The 19,147-nt window shown below is 42.6% G+C and overlaps 1 protein-coding gene across 3 annotated transcripts; it reads right to left on the reverse strand.

Moving 5' to 3' along the window:
* Window positions 1–392: 392 nt before the first annotated feature.
* kdm1a (lysine (K)-specific demethylase 1a) lies at window positions 393–19,098 on the reverse strand. 3 transcript variants are annotated; one of them, XM_006631419.3, is made up of 22 exons: window positions 19,011–19,098; window positions 18,367–18,418; window positions 17,165–17,473; window positions 16,248–16,413; window positions 15,116–15,249; window positions 14,778–14,856; window positions 14,374–14,466; window positions 13,804–13,910; window positions 12,431–12,512; window positions 10,973–11,067; window positions 10,401–10,418; window positions 10,149–10,291; window positions 9,658–9,748; window positions 8,925–9,059; window positions 7,239–7,312; window positions 6,546–6,657; window positions 6,222–6,354; window positions 4,782–4,969; window positions 3,511–3,625; window positions 3,260–3,387; window positions 2,559–2,705; window positions 393–2,089 (listed from the first exon to the last, which is right to left on the reverse strand). In XM_006631419.3, exons 2-22 carry the CDS (start codon window positions 18,409–18,411, stop codon window positions 1,904–1,906), a joined length of 2,580 nt encoding a protein of 859 aa, XP_006631482.2. In that variant the 5' UTR covers window positions 18,412–18,418; window positions 19,011–19,098; the 3' UTR covers window positions 393–1,903. The 3 variants fall into 3 exon arrangements, with proteins under 3 accessions (XP_006631482.2, XP_015204265.1, XP_015204266.1); XM_015348779.2 differs by having other exon boundaries at window positions 16,248–16,416; XM_015348780.2 differs by lacking the exon at window positions 18,367–18,418 and having other exon boundaries at window positions 16,248–16,416; window positions 19,011–19,070.
* Between the last annotated feature and the right edge of the window lie 49 nt (window positions 19,099–19,147).

Here is a 19,147-nt window from a genome sequence, read left to right on the forward strand (position 1 = left end):
CCAGAGGTTTTCAATGTGACTTTGTTTAAATCAGCTAAAGCGATTGAAACCCTAGACACCGCTCCTTTTCAGTTTTTCTGAATTCAGCTGAAATCCAAGCTCAGTATTAACTCTAGCTGGCTCCACCAGTACACGAGCAGCCTCTCTTTGTACAGTTGGTTTCTTAATTCAGTTTCAATTTTAAGCAAAACCAGGCCTTCTGAATGGTACCAGTTGCTGGTGCCATCAATAGTCCCAACAGAAACCCCCAGAATATTTACATTTCCAATAATTCAGGTTGGTTTAAAGCCAGTGGAAAATGAGTGATGCCAAAATCCACCTTAAAAAAATCGCCAGGTCAAATTAATTTCTGAAAGTGACTTTTTACAAACAGTAAAGTTTTCAGTAGGTAATGCATGTATAAGTAGTACGTTTATTGGGTCAAGTAAGATATCACAATATCTCTTTCCCATAAAAAAGACAAAATTTAGTTTCTTTTAAACTAAAATGCTCTCAAAATATAAAAAGTAGGCAACAACATAACAAAAACAAACACTTTCTAAACCAGCTGCTAAAAGAAAAACCATGTAAAAAAAAAAGGTTTTATTACAAAACATGAAAATAAATCTCTCCCTCATTCATAAGCAAACTGGCAATTTCTCACTCACTGCTAAGCAATAAACCTATAGTTACAGCAGCTTAAAAAAGACTTTCAGTACTTCCTAATGCTAGTCCTAATGCATATGGCACAGGACAGTCTAGGGCTGTGGTTCTCAACCATAGTTCAATTCAAGCTCTTATCTAGGCGAACCCATAACTGAAACACTTACTTGATTACTTTTGTAATGATCACATCTTAAAAGGTTATAAATCACCATTAGTATTGATAAACACTGGCTTGGGTTTCACACCTCCCCTCATTCAGATGCCCGAAATTTAAATGGAACCACGCAGAACAACACCTGCCTACCACAGGAGTCTATAACACACATGCTGTTCTCATCTGCGCACATTAATTGGTCATCTATAGAGGATAACATGGAGGGGCAGGGATTTAGGAAACAAGTTAAAACGTTTTCTCTTTGAATCAAAAAAAAAAAAGCGAAGCCAAGAAGATTTGACCAAGTACGACTGGAGATTCCAAACTGGGTCAGCATAAAAAGCAGAAACAAAGGATGATGCCCAATTCAAAAACAGAGAGAAAAATACTAATCAAGCAAACAGTTCAATTAAAACATTGGTCTGGGTTCAGCAATGAAGGTTGAGGTGTAATGGAAATCAAGACCCAGAAATACGCCAGGACTAAGGTTGAGAACCAGTGGTCTTAAGAAGTCCTCTTTACATTCTACAGTAGCTGACATGCAATCTGAGTAAAGAAACAGGCTGTCAGCGGTGCACAAAGGCACAATATTTACTGCCTTAACAGATGTCTCTTCCCAGAAGGGCAGGGGATAGCAACTGACCTTTTGAGGCAAACATTTCCTTTACCATGTTCAGGGCTGCCTAAGAAACCCAAGACCAGGACTTCCTTTCTTCTTAATTCAGCCATTCTAATCTCATCTACACCTGGCCTCAGGTAAATCAGTTCTGGGCATTGCTTTCAGAGGTTATGCATATGTTTTTCTCTTAAAAAAAGAGATAACCACATCTATAACGCTACAAAGAAAAAAAAACATGTACAAGGGGCGATTTCCAAAAAGGACATATTCCTCAAAGCAGTTACTGTGCCTTGGGGAAAAGTGTTCTGCCAAAGGCAAAGAAGAAGAAAGGTAACATAAATTATTGAGCTCTAAGAAAGGTATGACGTGAAGACTCAAGTCTTGAAGCATGGAGGTCCAGTTGTTACAATACCAGAAATACACGCGCCAAGGCCAGGCACACTGAAGTGAGTTCACTGCTGGAGTAGGGCACCCCTCCCGGGCGCCTATATGCTGGGAGAGGGCTGGGGGTTGACTGTGGGGGTGGCCTGCCGGGGCAAGGTGTACATAGCCCCCAGGAACTGGTCAGCAATGCGCCCCGCTTCTCTCAGCCCGCTCAGGAGCGCCCCGTGGACGGTCGCTGGGTAGTTACGAATAGTGTGTTCACCGGCAAAGAAAAGTCGGGGGATAGGCTGATGGAGAAAAGGGTGGGGGGGAAAAGAAACAGAGAAAAAACAAGTTAATACAGAAACTCAGACCTTTGAACTTTGAACTTTGAAAATTGACCTTTTTCAATTTTAATAATAATAATAATAATAACAATAATAATTGCTTACACTTAAATAGCGTTTTTCTGGACACTCCACTCAAAGCGCTTTACAGGTAATTACAGGTAATTTCAAATTTTGGTTTGAAACTATTTTTAAATAGTTTATTAAACTCAAAATAAATTATACGACAGGTTCCACAGCTATCAAGCGTTGCCCCCCCCCGCTACCCTGATGTAAGGAAATATGTAAAACTCAAGCAAAATATTACCCATTTTCACTGAAAGCAGGAGGAAATTCTCTCTAATAATCGGGGTCCAGTCTACGCAGTGATTTTCATCGTGACTCGTCTACAGCTGCAGTCTACATGCATACAGCAGTCAGGGATTCTCACCTGAGAGGCCCCGGGAATGGCAGGCCCCGGGGTGATCGGCTGGGCCATCAGGTCGTAGTCGTTCCCAGAAGACCCCGCCGCCACGTAGGAGTACGAGCCCCGAGCCCACGGGTCCGCCCTCCAGCGGGTCACCACGGTTTCCTTCGGCTGCAACAACAGCACCCACACTTACAGTGCCGACTGCACGTCCAGGCATTTCAAGATCAACTGTTTCCAGTTCTAGAGCACACACAACCCGCGGCTTAAACAGCTCACACACGTATCAGAGCACTGGTGCTCTTCCTGTCCTACAATGGATTTCACGGACATACTGACATGGTGTGTAGACAATTTTCACATAAATTCAATGTTGAGTGAGGACCTGCAGCACCTAAAGGCTCCTTTCTATTTCTCAGCATGGAATTACACTTTACTTGTCACCATAGTCATTGGACAAACGTACATACAAATGTACTGGCGGAGAACCTTGGCTATATAAGCTACACCCAAACTGCCCAGATGGATCAAACGGTGTGGAACCTTTCTTGTGCTCCTGCTTTTTCTAAGCTGCCCGAACTCTCATGCACCCTGGAAACTGGCAGTTCAGATTTCTCGAGATGTTAAGAGACGGGGTATGTATACTTCTTCCTCTAGAGTTTACACAGCGAGGGGCACTGTAGTTCGCCAGCGCAGTGCTGCGGCAGCCCAGCCTCCAGACATACCTGTGGTACGGCGCTGCTGCCAAAGATTCCTTTCAGGATTGCGAGGCAGCGGCCCACAATGACGTCATCGCTGATGTTCTCCATGATGCCGGCTGCCTCTCCGGCCATGAGCGCCAGCAGGATGGGAGCTGAGGAACACCACAGGGCGGACACGTTGAGAAGCAGCAAGGGGGGGGGGGGGCAACCTTCATTCAAGGGTCCGTTCGCGTAGCGTTAACAGAGGTTGGCCAACGGCGGTCGGCTGGACTCACCCTTGTACAGGTTCCAGAACAGAAAGAGCTCTCCCCGGCTGGCGGTGGTGCTGCCCACGTGGCCAAACAGATTCACGCTGGGGTCCCAGAACACACGGTCGAAACACAGCACCACCTGCAACAGGTGAGCAGGCAGGCAAGGCAGTTAAGACACCTCCCTGGGGTAACGGAGTTTGAGACAACAGGAAGATCCATCCCTCCACTGTCTAACTGCATCTTCCATTTCAGGGTCATGGGGCAGCCTGGAGCCTAACGCAGCAAGTGAAGGGTGCAAGGCAGGGAGACCTAAAAATGTTCACTTTTCCAAGGTCTGAGAATGCAATACTGGCAGGTTTTTCCCTCCAGTGATTATTAATAAGAAATTCAATAGCAAAAATCAAAAGATGGATAGAGTACTGGCAATGACAACACAAACGAGTTCATATGAAAAAGTTATTTTTGTATTTCAAAGCATACTGACACAACTTCTGATTTAAAAATCATTTAATATCCTTTAGATATTCTTTCCAGTCGGAAAATAAAAAGCACAATATTTTATCATTATAATATCTGAAAAAAGATGCAGAAAACAGCCTCACTTTTAAATTCCCACTGATGTTCTAGAGGAAAAAAAATGTTTAGCTCCCTCTGCTGGTCATTGCACTGAAAAACGCATTGTGTTGCATAATACTGCAGTACTTTTTTGCTGCAGATTAGTTAGGGAAAAAAGTCTGCAGCAAAAAAAAGGCAAAGACAGCTGCAGTTTTTGTCCAGTCTTCTGAGCCAATTCACAGTCAATGTGAAGTTATGCTATAAAAAGATTCCAACCTAGGGAATCTGACAACTGTATTTGCAGTACGCACAACTGACTTGAAAACAAATTACAATTTTACCACCACTAAAAAATGCTACCACATTGATTTGATTATTGCTCTGCAGTCTGATTTCGAACATAAAGGCAGAGACCAGTTTATTGATGCCATCATTTACAGATACACACAGACAAAGCACTGCATCTCACGCCATACCTGTCATAGAGTTCTCTATATGCCCGCCTACCTACCCTGATGCAACACCTCTGTGATTGAAAACATCCCACCACTCTACCATGTGATCCTCTCTCATATGCATCATCGCACAATCCATCAAGCACGTAATCCATATCCATAAACTCCCTCACTAATAAGATTATTGAAGATTTTCAATTCCATCTCAGATGCAGCGATACAGTTAATAACATTAAATGACACCATACGACAGCTCGCGTGGAATGAGCAACACCGGTCTCCTACCTTGTTGAGGTTCCCGAAGCCCATCCTCTGGATGGCGGAGGTTTTCCACTCAGGAAGTGGGGGCACAAACTGCACGGCCGGGGGCTGCTGCTTCATCACGCCCAGGGGCAGGGTGCAGAGCACAGCGTCGCATTTGTAAATGAAGGTCTGAGTGGTGGAGCGGGTGTTCACCGCGATCACTTCACAGCCTGGGCGACACAAAGACGGAGAGGCCTCTTTACCAGCTGTGACTCCAGGACACCCCACTCCAAAAGGGAGAGGAGCATTTGAGCATTGAAGTAAATGAATGTCAGTATTTACTGAACCTTTAAAAACCAAAAAAATGAGGCCCTCTAACACAATTCTGCACGTTAATCTTGACATCTGTGAGAATTAACTAATTCATCATAAAACTCAGCTCCTTCCATCATTTTAATGTTTCTCCTTAAAGGTATTTTATATTATATTATTAATACTGGATCAGTAGGGTTTTTTATCAGCTCTACCTTTCCCTGTTATTTGAAATCGGTAAAAAAGTATAATTATAAAAATAAAAAATAAAAAACTTCAAAATACGTCTGACATGCAGGTGGGGCAATTAGATTAATGTAATTAGACCATCAGCACAGCTTCGAGAATTCTGTTCTGCCTCAATCTGTTGACAAAATAATCAGTGGAAATGTAAAAAATGTTAATGAGGCATAAAACTTTAACAATTACAAACAGCGCATCAATTCTGAAAAGGATATTAATTAGTGCAGCACCCTTAGCTGAGTTTAATTGGCTCTGGTGCAAATAAACCAATCTTCCAGACTTTCAACATCTCAAAACGATCAAACTAACATTAATTATAAAAGGACTCCATTATTACCAACACTTGCACTGTAAGTATACTCACTCACACTTTCCATGAGAGAATTAGCAGCAGGCAGTTTACATTCCTTCCCCCAAACATTTTATTAGGCCTGTAAATATTCTAATTACTGTAAAATACAGTTTGACACCACTGTATTTCAACCACAGAAATTATGACATAGAAAAAAATACTGGACAGCTATTTAACATCTGTTGCCATAGGACAAACTGATAATACAAAACTACCCCTAGATTGGACTCTGGTCAATCACAGATTAACTCCCATTAAAATCACGCCAGAGCAATCAGGGTGAAGCTCACAAGAACCAGAGTTTTAATTTATATAATATATATAAATATAGGAAGAAAAGAAAAGGAAAAAAGGAAAGCAGAGGTGAAAGGACAGAAGAGAGAAGCCACGGTCTTCAAGGTCTTTCAAACATCTGGGTCAAACTGCAAGCTCTTAAAGAAATTTTAAAAAAGCTGCCAGGTGAAATAAAACCTAATTTTTTCCCGAGTTGGAAAAAGTGCATCACAACCCTTACCCAACAAATTCAACCATTAAAAGCACTTTTTCTGGCTCCACCAGTTCTTCGAGCCCCTCACCTGAAGAGGTGTATCGAACTTGCCGCACTGCAGTGTTCAGCTTGATGTCCAGGCCTTCTGCCAGAGCGACAGGAACGCAGGAGTAGCCATTGCGCACTGTCAGGTGGCTGCCCGTGAACTCAAAGTCATCATCCTAAGGGACAGAGACACAGTGGAGCAGAACACAAAGCTGAAACAAACACACCTCTGAAGCATTAAGATCTACGTAAAGTTTTTGCCCTCAGTCTTCACTAGCACGTGCAGCACAATCTGACCCTTGACTGATGTTTTCTCGTGTTTCTTGCTATTCGGAATAGCCCATCTTGGATTACTACGACATCTTACCTGGTCCCAGTGCTTCAGAGAGAGAGTTGAAAGTGGTGTGGCATTAGCAAACTCTAGATTAGCAAAATGCCAGTCCAGGATCTGTCGGTCCCTTGATGAAAGGTACACGTCGCTATTCAAAATCAAGACAAGAAAAACAACATTTTCATCACATTTTTTATTTTTTTTAAATCAGATCACACAACTACTTGTGTTGTCACTTCAGGAGAAGCAGGCATTAGGAAAAAACCTTTCTTTTGACTTGTAACTGTAGTCTAAATATAATTTAGTTCAAGTAGGTAGCTGCAGCAGCATGCACAGGCTGCAAAGGAACAGGTAAAGGTTTTTCCCTGCTGAAAGGAAAAGAGACAAGGTTGAGGCCGTGGGGCCTTCTTCAGGTGGGAGGAAAAGGGGAAACTGCAGGGGGAAACCACACCGGAAAAAGACTTTACAGCCGAAACATTGCATCTCTTTTCTTTTCCTTTCAGCAGGGAAATAAACCTTTACATGTTGCTAAATTTAATATAGATATATTAGCTTTGAAGCACTGCAATCATCAGAGAGCCAAGGTCAAAGTCATAACCTCTGTATCTTTGATCAATAAAGGGACAAAAGAAGACAGATTCTGGACCCCTTGCGTTGCAGTTTTCATCAAAGACAACGTTTTTGAAAGAGCAAGCGAACCCGGAAGCGCAGGCGAGGCCCTGGGGGTACCTGGGGGGGTTCGCCTCCAGCTCCTGCAGCTTCTCTTCCAGCTTGACCTGCGTCTCCGCCAGCTCGTCATACTCCTGCAAAAGCAACCACACAGCGACGTGGCGTTAGGCCGGTATCACGGGCAGCGCAGATGCCACGCATCCCACCCACTGGGCCTTCCCTCTGATCTGCCCTAGGCCAACACTGCAGCTGCAATCCAGGTTCGTACCCCAAATTATAATTAAAGGGCGTGATGGGATGGGATGTGTGTGGGGCAGCCACAGGTGCTGACCTTGCGCATGGGACAACAGATCAGGGATTTGTGGGTGGGGGGAGGTGGGGGGCAGTAATGGAACTAGCAGCTTGGTCCCCAAAGGGCTGAATAATCCCTTTTGGATTCCTCAAAAAAAACCCTCCCGACTGTGTGATTTTACCTGCCGGAGAGATGTTTTCTTAAAACGATGAGCTAGCTTGTTTAGAAATGCCAGAGACACCACAAATATTCCCTGTGCCCTCTCCCCTTTCTGTCTGCCCCAAGGGAGGTCTATTTCCACAAGACAGCCGGCAAGATTCCTTGAAGTGGTTCCAGTGGCAGGAGACAGGAGAGACTTTTCAGAACAGATGTATTTCCAGAACAGTCCAGTGGCTAAAATTAAATATTACATAATACACCTTGGAGGAGTGTGTTTTGCGAAGCGTGTCTTACTCGCACTCACAATAAACGCAGAAAATCAACACAATCAACACTGTTGGCAGTGAATGCACAGTCTCGACCACTCAAGTCAGCCCCTGCTGGGAAAATCTGTTCTCCCCCTAATAAAAATCTCACTAATTGCTTTTATTCAGATGCATCGGCTGCGCTAATTAACTGCATCGTGTAATTACTGGCTGTTCTTTTTCCTAGGGTTTCTAATTTTCCTAAATTGCTCGTCTGCCTAAAACAGAGAACCTGAAAGTCTCTGTTGGAAGTCATACGACAGAAATGTAGCCTGGATCTTTAAATGCAGAGCAAGTTTAATTATGCAAAAACAACAGAACAATAAAGTTTATGTGATGGAAAACACAAGATTCACTAATCAACTAAAAGTAGTCAGCTCATATTTTTTCTAATACTTATTTATTTTCCCATAACTTGGATGTATCCGTGGGCAGAGTGGTGACGCATGCAGAGCCTTTCTGTGTGTCTTATTAACTGCTGAGTTAACAAATCCCTCATTCCCACTATGGATATCTAGTTTCCAGATTAGGCAAAAATACTGAAAAAGTAATTTTAGGCACTGATAGCAAAGCATTTGCAGCCACTATTTGGGGTATAAGACAAAAAACGAATGATACAATTACGGAGCTACAAAAAAGTAATGCAAGAAGTAGACTTGCAGTCTTGAAGAAAAGGAAATCTTTTAGCTTGTGGGCCTTATGGCAGCCCGCTTAGGAGGCTTCACAAATATGGACAACAAACTCCCTTGGGCTCCTCTAGTTTCTCTAACACTTAGCCAGGCAAGTCTTGTGACTTAAGAGTTACAAGTTAAAGCTTAAAGATCAAAATACAAAATCAAAATCCATATCATCAGAAAAGTGCGGGATGAAAGGGGAGGGCTCTGTCCTAGGGTCATGAATACCAAAGCGCTGCCAGACAACAGCACAAGTGGGAACAGCAGAGCACTGCAGCCCTGAGCCACACACACCCCCACTCTCTGAGCGCCTCACCTTGCAGAGTGCAGTAAGGTCCCTGTGCTTGCTCTTGACCAGGAACTCAGCGGTGATGTCTCTGGGGGGCTTCACCTCACACGCCTCTTTGTACTGCTGGTGTAGCTCCTTCACCTTCTCCTTTGTTGCCACCATCTGTAAAAAATGACGACTGACGTTACCACTCTGCAGGCACCAACAACAGTGGCTCGAGGGGGGTTCTCCAACTCTCCTGCATGACACACCCCCTTTCAACTTTTCAAAAAAGTTAAAAAAGAATGAAATATCAAATAAGAGTATCACAGACCCTGATATGTGATATGATATGTGAAAGGGCTATTTGGTGGGGGCAGCCATACACATTGCTTAGGACCCCACCATAAAAAGAAGTGCCCCCCCCTCCCCAAGATGCTATGGTGATTAGAATATTTTTTGTGCCAGTGCACATAGATCATATTTTTGTCATGTCTGCTAAGGCTCTATATAGACTGCTGCAAAGCACAGCTCTGAATTAATGGCTGCAGGTGCACTGCCTCCTGTCGATCTAAATACCGATGAATATGTGAAAATTCCTACAATGCCCAACGATATTTATAAATCTTAGATGAGAAACTAGAGAAGCTATGTAGTGTCACAGAAAAAAGAAAGAGGGCGGTTTGGCTGCCAGACCAGGTTTTAGGACTCTGTATGTACGTGTAGCTTTAAGCTGCTCCATGCCTTTTGCGATACGCTAAATTGGACGCAACTTAGGTACCTTGTTAAGTAGTTCTTTCAGCTCTTCTTGCGTCTTAACAATCTTTTTCCAGTGCTCAATCTGCTCGTCTTTCACATGTTTTTCCTGCAACCTAAAATAAAAAAAACACAAACACAAATAAAAATGCTTGCCACCACAAACATTCCAGGAAGGCAGCAGCAGTGCAGAACAAATATCAGTACTGTAAATGTCAGAACTCCAGCGATGCAGAAATAACAATAATAATCTTAACAATTAGCATAAATGTCATGAGACATTCGACTTTTAGTTGACGAAGTATTGCAATATTTATCCTGTTCAGTAATAGAAAAGGTGCAGGTTGACATTTGGGCTCTGTATTTGGCTAAGGATCTGGTGGTGCAAAGCTACAATCTATAGAATTATGATGTATCACACCCAAGTCAAATTTCCCCCTAACAGGGGGAATGTAACTGTTAATAATAACAACAGCCCCGATTACAGCAGCTGAGAAGCTAGCCCAAGGCACTCACTGGATGACCACCTCCAGAGCTTGCCCCAGGGATACTGGCTTGTTGTTGAGAAAGTTGAAGTCTAGCTGATGGCTGAGGTAGGATGTGGCCTCCAGGAGTCGATTGAACTCCTGCTCCACCATTTCGTCTTTCTCCTTCGGCACCTAAAGGAAAGAGAAGAAAGCAATGACTTTAAGTCCGCACTGGCATTTGCTGAAGATGAGACTAGACAGTCTTTCCAGGCTGACAATGGGATAATAAGGAGATACATACGCTTGTGCATCTTTCGCCCTGATAAAAGACGGGGTCCCACAGGCAGGGTTGGAGGGGGAAGAAAGAGAGAAACAATCAATAAGTAAATGTGAGCAGAACCTTAAAAAGAAATGTTCTCTGATCACTGTATACACGTTTGGCTGACTTGATTCACTAACATCAAAGACTGGGAGTTTTATTAGAAATTCAAAATGAATTATCTAGATATAATTTCTTCTCAATGAGAACAGACCAAAAATGAAAATCGCCATTGAAAGATGTTTTAACAGAGTGACTATTAAAATTAAGAGATTTCTAATTTATAAAGGGACTCTAATTTATAAAGGGAATTTATAAAATTTACTACAAATCAATAAAGCTGTATGGTTTCCTTTCATAACATAAAAGGTAATTCAATCACCAAACATGCCTTTGTCTAAGTTTTATGCTGAGGTAAAATCATGGAGAAACATCACAGCTTTGTCGATTTCACCAATACTCGTTTTCCACAACACTCTTGACAACCGTCTTTTGCATAACAAACCAAAATCTATCAATTATTACAGCTGATCTCTCATTTTATTTTAACTTACAGCTTGACCGTTTGCTTCATATAGGGGGCACTTCTGCTTGATTTTAGCCAGCTCCATGTTCACTTGCTTGCTGATGACAGCCATGGGGTTCCCGCCTGCTCAGATAAAAAAAAAAGAATGAATCGGTACTCTTTACCGTGAGACATAAAGGACAATGAAAAAGACTGACAAAAACCTCCAAATTAAAATAACAGCAGTCTGAAAAACTACAACAACTGAATGTGAAAAATAAGTAGCTGCCCTAAAGAATAAAAAAAATGGCATCTTGCACACCTCAGGCAGGCAGGACACTCCAGCGAGAGGTAGCAGAAACAAAACTCTCACTGTTCTTTTCTTTTCAATTATTTTTATAAACTTTCTTAAGTAACTGTGTGGGGAAAAAGCTCTTTGCATAGCCTGCCCATTTATTTTAACCATCAGCCATCGTTTAAACTGGAAAGTTTCAAAAACGTAGAGATGCAGAGGAGATGGGAGGCTTTTTTTCCCTTTTTGTAAGTAACGAGGCCCTGGGAGAGAGGAGTCAAGTGGAAGAATGAACAGCACAGGAATGCACCACACATTAGCATTACACTGCTGCCCAAAACAAATAGGTTCAGACTTTAGCTTGGCAGCGCTATCTCAAAGACCACTGAGGCAGTTCTTACCTACATCTCTAAAAAACTTGAGAAGAGATGGAACTTGAGAAGAGATCACAGGCTCTTAAGGGTGCCCACAGGGGAATATCAAGAGCTTCGTTAGAGATGGGGTTTGGTTTGTATGGGATGCAATAATATTGGCATAGGGTGGAATAAACAAAAAAACTGGCAGCATCCAACCAGGGTCAGTTTATTCCATCCCTACAGGTGGCACTGTGTTGGTGTTGTACCGCAGCGCAGCAAACGTTAACCCCTCCATTCCCGCACTGCCCACCATCCGGTAGACTGAGCTGCCAGCTCTTCACATGTCAAACGTTATCTGTTGACTTTTGACAGCTCTGAATTAACAGGAACGGCAGCAATTGCCAAACACCCACACCGCTGACAGGAAAAAAAAACTGGGCCAATAATGTCGTGTAGGAACAGAAGTCACGCCATTCGTCTGCTGTCAACATTGCCAGGCCAAAAAAGATGAGCACCCACAAAATGAAACCTTCTTATTCTGGAGCTATTTATGCAGTTCACAGGTGTCCAAAAATTCTCCTGGAGAGCTCCTATCGCACCTGTTTTGTAGGTAGAAATTTCAGACTGATTTGTGAAGACACTGATCACTAAATAATTTAGAAGAAAATTCTGAAGAATCTTCACCACTTAAAGACCAGATTTCCCTTAACTGAATGAATTACTTGATGACTTGCAAGTGTTCTCATCTTAACAAAATGGGTCAAGGTGAACTGTAGGGCTAACTGGATGGATTCTCTCCAGGACCAGGGCTGGGGACCCCTGTGATGAGGTTATAAGGAATGCCAAGCCATATCCCTACCGAGTCCTGTCACAACCATGGCACCCAAATCAGCCACATAGTTTCCTTTGCGGAACGTCGCCACTCGTCCTCCAACACGATCCTGCAAAGAAATAGGACTTATTAATGTCTTTACTGCTAGAGCTAGTCAATTAGAATGTGGCCACAGAAATCATTCAACAATGAACTAATGTGGTCGGGAAAGGGATCAAGCATTCACATTCACTTTCTATACTCTGAAAACAAATATTTAATGCAATAAAAAAGGACAGCTACTGCTGAACAGAATCTTGTTCCTGCATAACACAAAACAGTGAAAATATTCCACTGCCGGTTAGCAATAATAATTAAATAACTGTCCGCTGAAACTACTATTAAAAACAAACTGAGACAACCAAAATGTAATTTATACTTAAACAACAACAATTGGTATATTAAAAACATTAAAAGATTTGGTGTTTAATTGTGGCATTTTATTTAAATCAATCATTCTCCCCCAGCTACATGACAACATCATGGATTAATCCAATGTTATTATGTATGAACCCGGTTATATAGTTTTTCATAAATGGTCATTGTTAAATACTGCCCTCCAGTGGGCTTTATAGGCAATGCATGTCAGTTCCTATATATGCGTTGTTGATACTGTTGACATGCTCCCTATTTAACAGAATACTAACAGTGCAAAGCAATGTAAATAACAATGCCAATACAATTCAATGATAAAATACTTGTCTCCTTGAAAGTATACAAAGAACAGATCAAACAGAACAAATGCAATTGTGATATTATCATCAGGTCATTTTCAAAGTTGCACTGGCTTGTGGAGTATTTGCACAACAATGAAAACAGCAGCACCACTTTAATTATTATTGCTCACATGAAACTGAGCAACAGAAAAGAATCCCCACCAAAACTGCATGTAGCTAACACTTCTGCACAGCTGTAGACAGAAATTAGAAATCTTCAGTGTCTTAAATAAATGCTTTAATAACTTCAGCAAATCTGACAGGACAGGGTTAACTCTTAGCACCACGGAGATAGAGCATATTGTGTCTTCTCTGCTACCTTCTGGAGTTTTGCATGTACTAGATTAACTAAAATTAAGCATTTTTGACTGGGGAAATCAATTAGCTTTTAACCCCACTTCACATGCATGCATTATCAATGCAATGAAAATTATTTTCACCTTCATTGCCCGGGAACGATTCCCACACTTCTGATAGATTTAAACTATATGAAACCTGCAATACTTTTTCATTAGGGTTTATAATAGTAATGGTTAAAAAAAGTGTACTGGGTTCACTGAAACAAAGGTTTTGTCTCTGCTTGTTATTCGTACACATTAAAGAATGAATTCAACGCTGTTAAAATCAACACAGTAGCACACTCACCCTGGCCTCCAGAACTGTGACATCCATCCCAAAGCTCTGAAGCTGACGGGCTGCAGCCAGTCCAGAGACCCCTCCTCCAATTATGATCACCTTCCCAGTCTTCTTGGCTGAAGAAGAAGAGAGACGAGCAACCAAGATTTCACTCAACCCATGAGATTAACTTTCAGTGCAAATTACATTTTGTAACTACAAATAAAGCTCAACTCAAATTATACCAAAGTGACAATTTCTCACAGAACATGCTTAAATAATAAAGGCCTCAGTTAGAGGTTATAGAAACCAGCACAGTAATTTCTTACTGCTTGTTTTTTGCAGAAATATACACAAATGACTGACTATAAATGGACAGTATACAAACTGTACTATCTTGCTTGTAAAGTGCCAAGCAGTTTGGCATTTAATCTGTTCAATCTGTTCAAATGACAAAACAAAAAAAACAGCATATCACTTTGTGTTTGCAGACAACCTGTGACTCATGGGAACACTCTGACCAATGAAGCCTATTTACTGTATCAGCAGCTTTGAGGGTGACCACAAGCACAGTGTACAAAACACTTTAACCATACTCACTGGGCAAGGGCTTGACTCTCTTGTAGATGCCGAAGTTGATAAGCCCGTGTCTCTCCAGGTAGCTGTGTATCCTGTGGACAAGCACTGCATCACCTGAGGACAAAGCACAGCACTCCTGGAACTGACTCCATTTACAACATACAGCAGAGCTTCAAAACAGCTTTATCATATAAAAGTAAACACCTGCCCACCTTGTGCTAATGAAATAATTACTACATGCTCGAATTTGTTCTCCAAGTAGGCCAGACCCAAGACTGAGTGCTAGGTTAACTTCGATGCGAAAGGTAATTTGTTTTCTTTATTTGGGCCACTCCTCAGCAACTGCTTTTGGTTTTCGGTGATGTGGGCTGCAGCATTTCTGAGAGCAACATGTAGGACGGTACTGACATACTGGACAAACTCACTATTGTAGGGGGCTTCAAGCTGCTGCAAGGTGGCCTCAAAGGTCAGCTGGATCTTAGGGTTATCGAGCCAAAGCTGGAGCTGTAACAAAAATCAAGAAGCCAGAATGGGTCACGTGAAAGGGTTTGCCGGAGAGAAAACAAAATGGGAAAATGGTCCTTAGCCTTTTAAGGACCAAGATCAGTCACATGCACAAAAGTGCATGTTGTTCATCCAACAACAAAGCGTAAAACTGTCCATGAAAATCATTTAAAAACTGTACCATCCCGTGTCTTCTCCAAAGAAAAGACTGACACGGATGGGTTTGCCCTCAACTAAAGCCCCTCGCCAACCGACTCACTGTGCGGTTTCTGATGTAGAGGAAGACTTTTTGAGTCTGCTGGGGGCCGCTTATGATGTCGGGGAAGCAGGCTGCCTCCTGGGACGTCATGCGGTCATGCGGCAGTCGACTCTGGAAGGCTGCGCCCTCCACGCCTACAGACAAAAAAATTATTTGCTCGCACACCAACCCCATTCCGCACCGCAACCGATGAAAGACTCGTTTTTGGAGCCATTGAGAGCACAATCCACACGTCTTTTTCCTGAAAAAGAATCACTACAAGAAATTCAAAGGAACCACAGAGAATCATTAAAAGAAAAAAAAAAACAAATACCAAACCAAAAGGAGGATCCATGAATGCAAATGAGAACCATTGTAGGTGGTTATATTTTTTATTTTAGACCAGATTTTATAGGTACCAGGTTTTACAGATATTATACAATTACCAACAGATTAAGGCCAGAAAAACATCTGATTTGACTTGTTTCCAAATACTTAGCTAAAGCTATCTAACAAGTCTGAAATAAATGCCTGAAATGGATTGAAAGTCTTTCAATCCTGTTTCAGGAGCGGCAGATTTTTGTTTACTCTACGATGGTCATGCAAATTTAAGAGTATAAGAGGGATGTCAGGTCCTACCAATGTTTGAACTTAGCACACCAAAAAACAGTGTAAACAGTATCGACAACAGATAAGATAAAATGAAAGAAACATCTAGCTGGTAGATCAGAAATTGCCTTCCTCTTCTGTGATATTAAGAGAAGAGAAGAGAGATAAGATCACTTATAAGACACATACAATTTCTTGCATTAGGAATTTGCCTTTTCGCATACCCCAGCTTGCTCTCTACGAGGCACAGACATACAGACAGGGAGAGATAAGCTTGGGGTCAGAGCACAGGGTCAGCCCTGGAGCGGTTGGGGTTAAGGGCCTTGCTCAGGGGCCCAACAGAGTAGGATTCCTCTGCCGGCAGCGGGATTTGAACCATCAACCTTCCAGCCACAGGCGCAGATCCTTAGCCACAGTGGCACTGCTCTGCCCACCCAATTAGTGGCTGGGATAAGCGATACGAGGGTTATTTTCAGGCTTGGAGTAAAAGGACTGACTAGGGTGGACTACCCCGGGCTGTAGTCTGGCGGGGAGGGGCTCTCACCTGAGGGCTCCTCAGGCTCGCTGTCGATCTCCTCCTCCACCGGAGGGGCAGGTGGGGGGGGCGCCTGCTTCCTCTCCTTCTCAGCCTTGGCGTTCCTCTCCTCCTCGGAGTAGTACTCATCTTCAGAGAGGTTCGCCAGGCTCTCATCCATTTCTCTGTACTCCACCTGCCACAAGAAGCACAATAAACGCTTCATTAAAACCACGTTCTCGCTCACAGGGGCTTGTTGTTAATTTATGTGGCCGACGCTTTCATCCAGTGTGATTTACGTTCACACCCTTTAAGAGAGCTGAGCAACCTGAGTGGAGTACTGTGCTCAGGGGCACAGAAGAAGTGGCCCACCTTGGATTTCAACCCACAATCTTCCACACAGAAATACAAAGCCTTAACCTTACTACTGCTTTTCATCCTTTTTTTTTGATAATCCAAGTACAAATGAAAATCAATGAGAAGTCAGTGCATCACCCTTTGACACTGCTGGGCTATAAAATGCATTCACCAAGGGCTGCAAACTCAATAACAGAGAACAGCACAGAATGCAGTTTTTTTTTCTGCATAAAATCAAGTTGAAAACTAGCAAAACCAGTGAAGGAATTGATCACACCTTGTGTGTAGGGTTCGGTATTACACAAAGAAAGGTATATGTGTTCTCCTCTCTCCTATCATCACAAGTAAATCAGCCGCCTAAAACGTTCTCCCTGCCACTAAAACTCATCGACTACTCAGGTCGCTGTCCGTTAACTAAATTGATTGCCGGCGAGAAACTAAATTGTGTAAAACTGTGTGTACTGAATTTGCCGGCGAGAAATTAAACTGTCGTGTCTTTGTGTAAGGAAGCTGGCCCCCGGGAGGCTGTCCACTCGCCGCCTGCCTACACCTGCGCTGCGCCCAGGGGAAAGGAGATATAGGGTGGTTACTTTCGGTCTCTTGCGGCGGCTTGTGCGCCGGCCTTCCGCAGTGTCGGCCGCGTCCCCGCCGCCGGAGCCGGAGTGCTGAAGAGGGGCTCCGCTGGGATCTCTGCTGGGAGAGGCATGCTCTTTTTTCCGAGGCGTCCGGTCACTGGGAGCCCCGCTCTCCGTGGCGCCCGGGGCTGTGCTTGCAGCCCCGGTCTGACCCACAAGCTGCAGGTCAGGAGCTCGGTCACTCCCAGCTCCGGGGACCGCGGACGAAGAACCTGGGTCCGATTTTTTACCGGACAGCATCACTGAGGAAGGAAAGGGTCTCTCCTGGTAGGGAAAGAGAGAGATGTGTAAGAATAAAATTGTCTGATAAAACTCCGTTTATGATAACGGCTCATAATGATTACTGGGAAATACTATTGTTTTAAAGGGCCTTGTCAATAGTCTGGCTTTCTCAAAAAAAACGAAAAAGCCAAACCTTCACAGCAGCACGTTCCTATTTTGACTTTCAAGGTATTATCTATATCGATATACAGTCCCCTGATTATCATCGGAGAAAGGAAAAGTTTAAGCTACTTTTTTCACTGATTTTTTTCTTCTCCTTTTTGAGAAATACAGGTAAACATACATGACGTGTCAGAAAAATACTTTTGGAATTCAGTCTGCTGTGTTTTTACGTACTGGGCCGATAAAACTACCCTCCAGTACACAATAAACGGTATGTACCGTGCATGGTACAGGATCACGTCTAAATTTATAAGCAGATTCAACGAGAAGAAGAATCTGCCCTCTCAAAATATTATGTACTTTCATTTTCATTCTAACCCTGGAACAAAATTACTATTAATTACGACATTTTGTAACGAGGAAGGTGTTTCGCAGGACAGCAAAACGCTTCACGCTACACACGAGTGACCAAAACTTTTCATTCAAAGCTTTCATTCCTGGATCTCCTCTCCTATATATTTTTTTCATGTTTCCAGTTCAAATCTCTTTGTCCGTTCAATGCCGAGTGTCTCTTTATTTTGGTTATAAGGAGCATTACACAAGTATTTTTTAAACACTACGTGCATGTTTACGTTTTCTCCAATATCTCGTTTCTTTGTTTAGGCAATCATAGTCAATGAAAAGACAGAATATCTTACAACGTGCGACCACATTACAAAACCCAAGGTGCTGATGTGGTGAAAATGAAGATGTCTAAGCAGTATAATAATAACCTTTTCTTGTTTAATCCATTTCTCGGAGCACCTGGAAATATCCATTCAATCACTAAGAAATAAAAACAGAGTCAGATCATTACAATCATATCTGGGGCTTCGGTGAAAGAGGCTGGGAATTAAACAAATGTAATTGGAGAAAAGTCATGTGTAGCTATGTCACAAATGGAAATTAGCTATAACAGAAATACAGATTACCACCGCAATCCCTCTTTATCAGAACTGCTGCTAATGCCTGAATATGCATTATGAAACACAGAAGTCTGCAAACAACGAGCATTCAAATGGCGTTTTCTGCAGAGCTACGTTTCTTTACGATCGAAACGTGACTAATTAAAAGGCTAGCGCTTGCTTCTCTTTTCATTCTTCTTAAGAAGGGACAACATTACAGACATATTAACCCATATTGGCAACAATCGTATTTAAACCAAAATATAAGAGACCATGCTATTTTTGCCAATGGGCTCACGCTACATTTTTCGATGCACCAGAACACCATTAAAAAACAGTAGCTTCCCGCTGTCACATCAAATTGTACACAATTAAGACTAGCGCAGAAACAAAATGTAACCTCATACATGACACCGGCAATTATCTAAAAGTACCACGTATCTTTTAACATTTAAAAACGTTAACATATCTACCGTAACTCTCCACGGTTATCAACACAAAGGAGCTCTTCCACTCAGTTCTCCCAGCTGCTTGGCCCAGCCTCCTGCTTCGCCCTATTGGTTGGAGGACATACCGGACACCAAAATATGGCGTTGTGATTGGCTGCCAT

The sequence above is a fragment of the Lepisosteus oculatus genome, chromosome 11, assembly GCF_040954835.1.
Source record: "Lepisosteus oculatus isolate fLepOcu1 chromosome 11, fLepOcu1.hap2, whole genome shotgun sequence".
Taxonomy (NCBI): Eukaryota; Metazoa; Chordata; class Actinopteri; order Semionotiformes; family Lepisosteidae; genus Lepisosteus; species Lepisosteus oculatus.

Excerpts from the sequence above, each read along its gene's own strand:
- kdm1a (XM_015348779.2), bottom strand. The coding sequence starts at position 18,411 with ATGGATATTTCCAGGTGCTCCGAGAAATGGATTAAACAAGAAAAG. Across the intron at positions 4,970-6,221 it reads AGTTCGATACACCTCTTCAG|GCTGTGAAGTGATCGCGGTG; the intron begins GTGAGGGGCTCG and ends TGTGTCGCCCAG. Across the intron at positions 2,090-2,558 it reads CCATTCCCGGGGCCTCTCAG|CCTATCCCCCGACTTTTCTT; the intron begins GTGAGAATCCCT and ends TTTCTCCATCAG.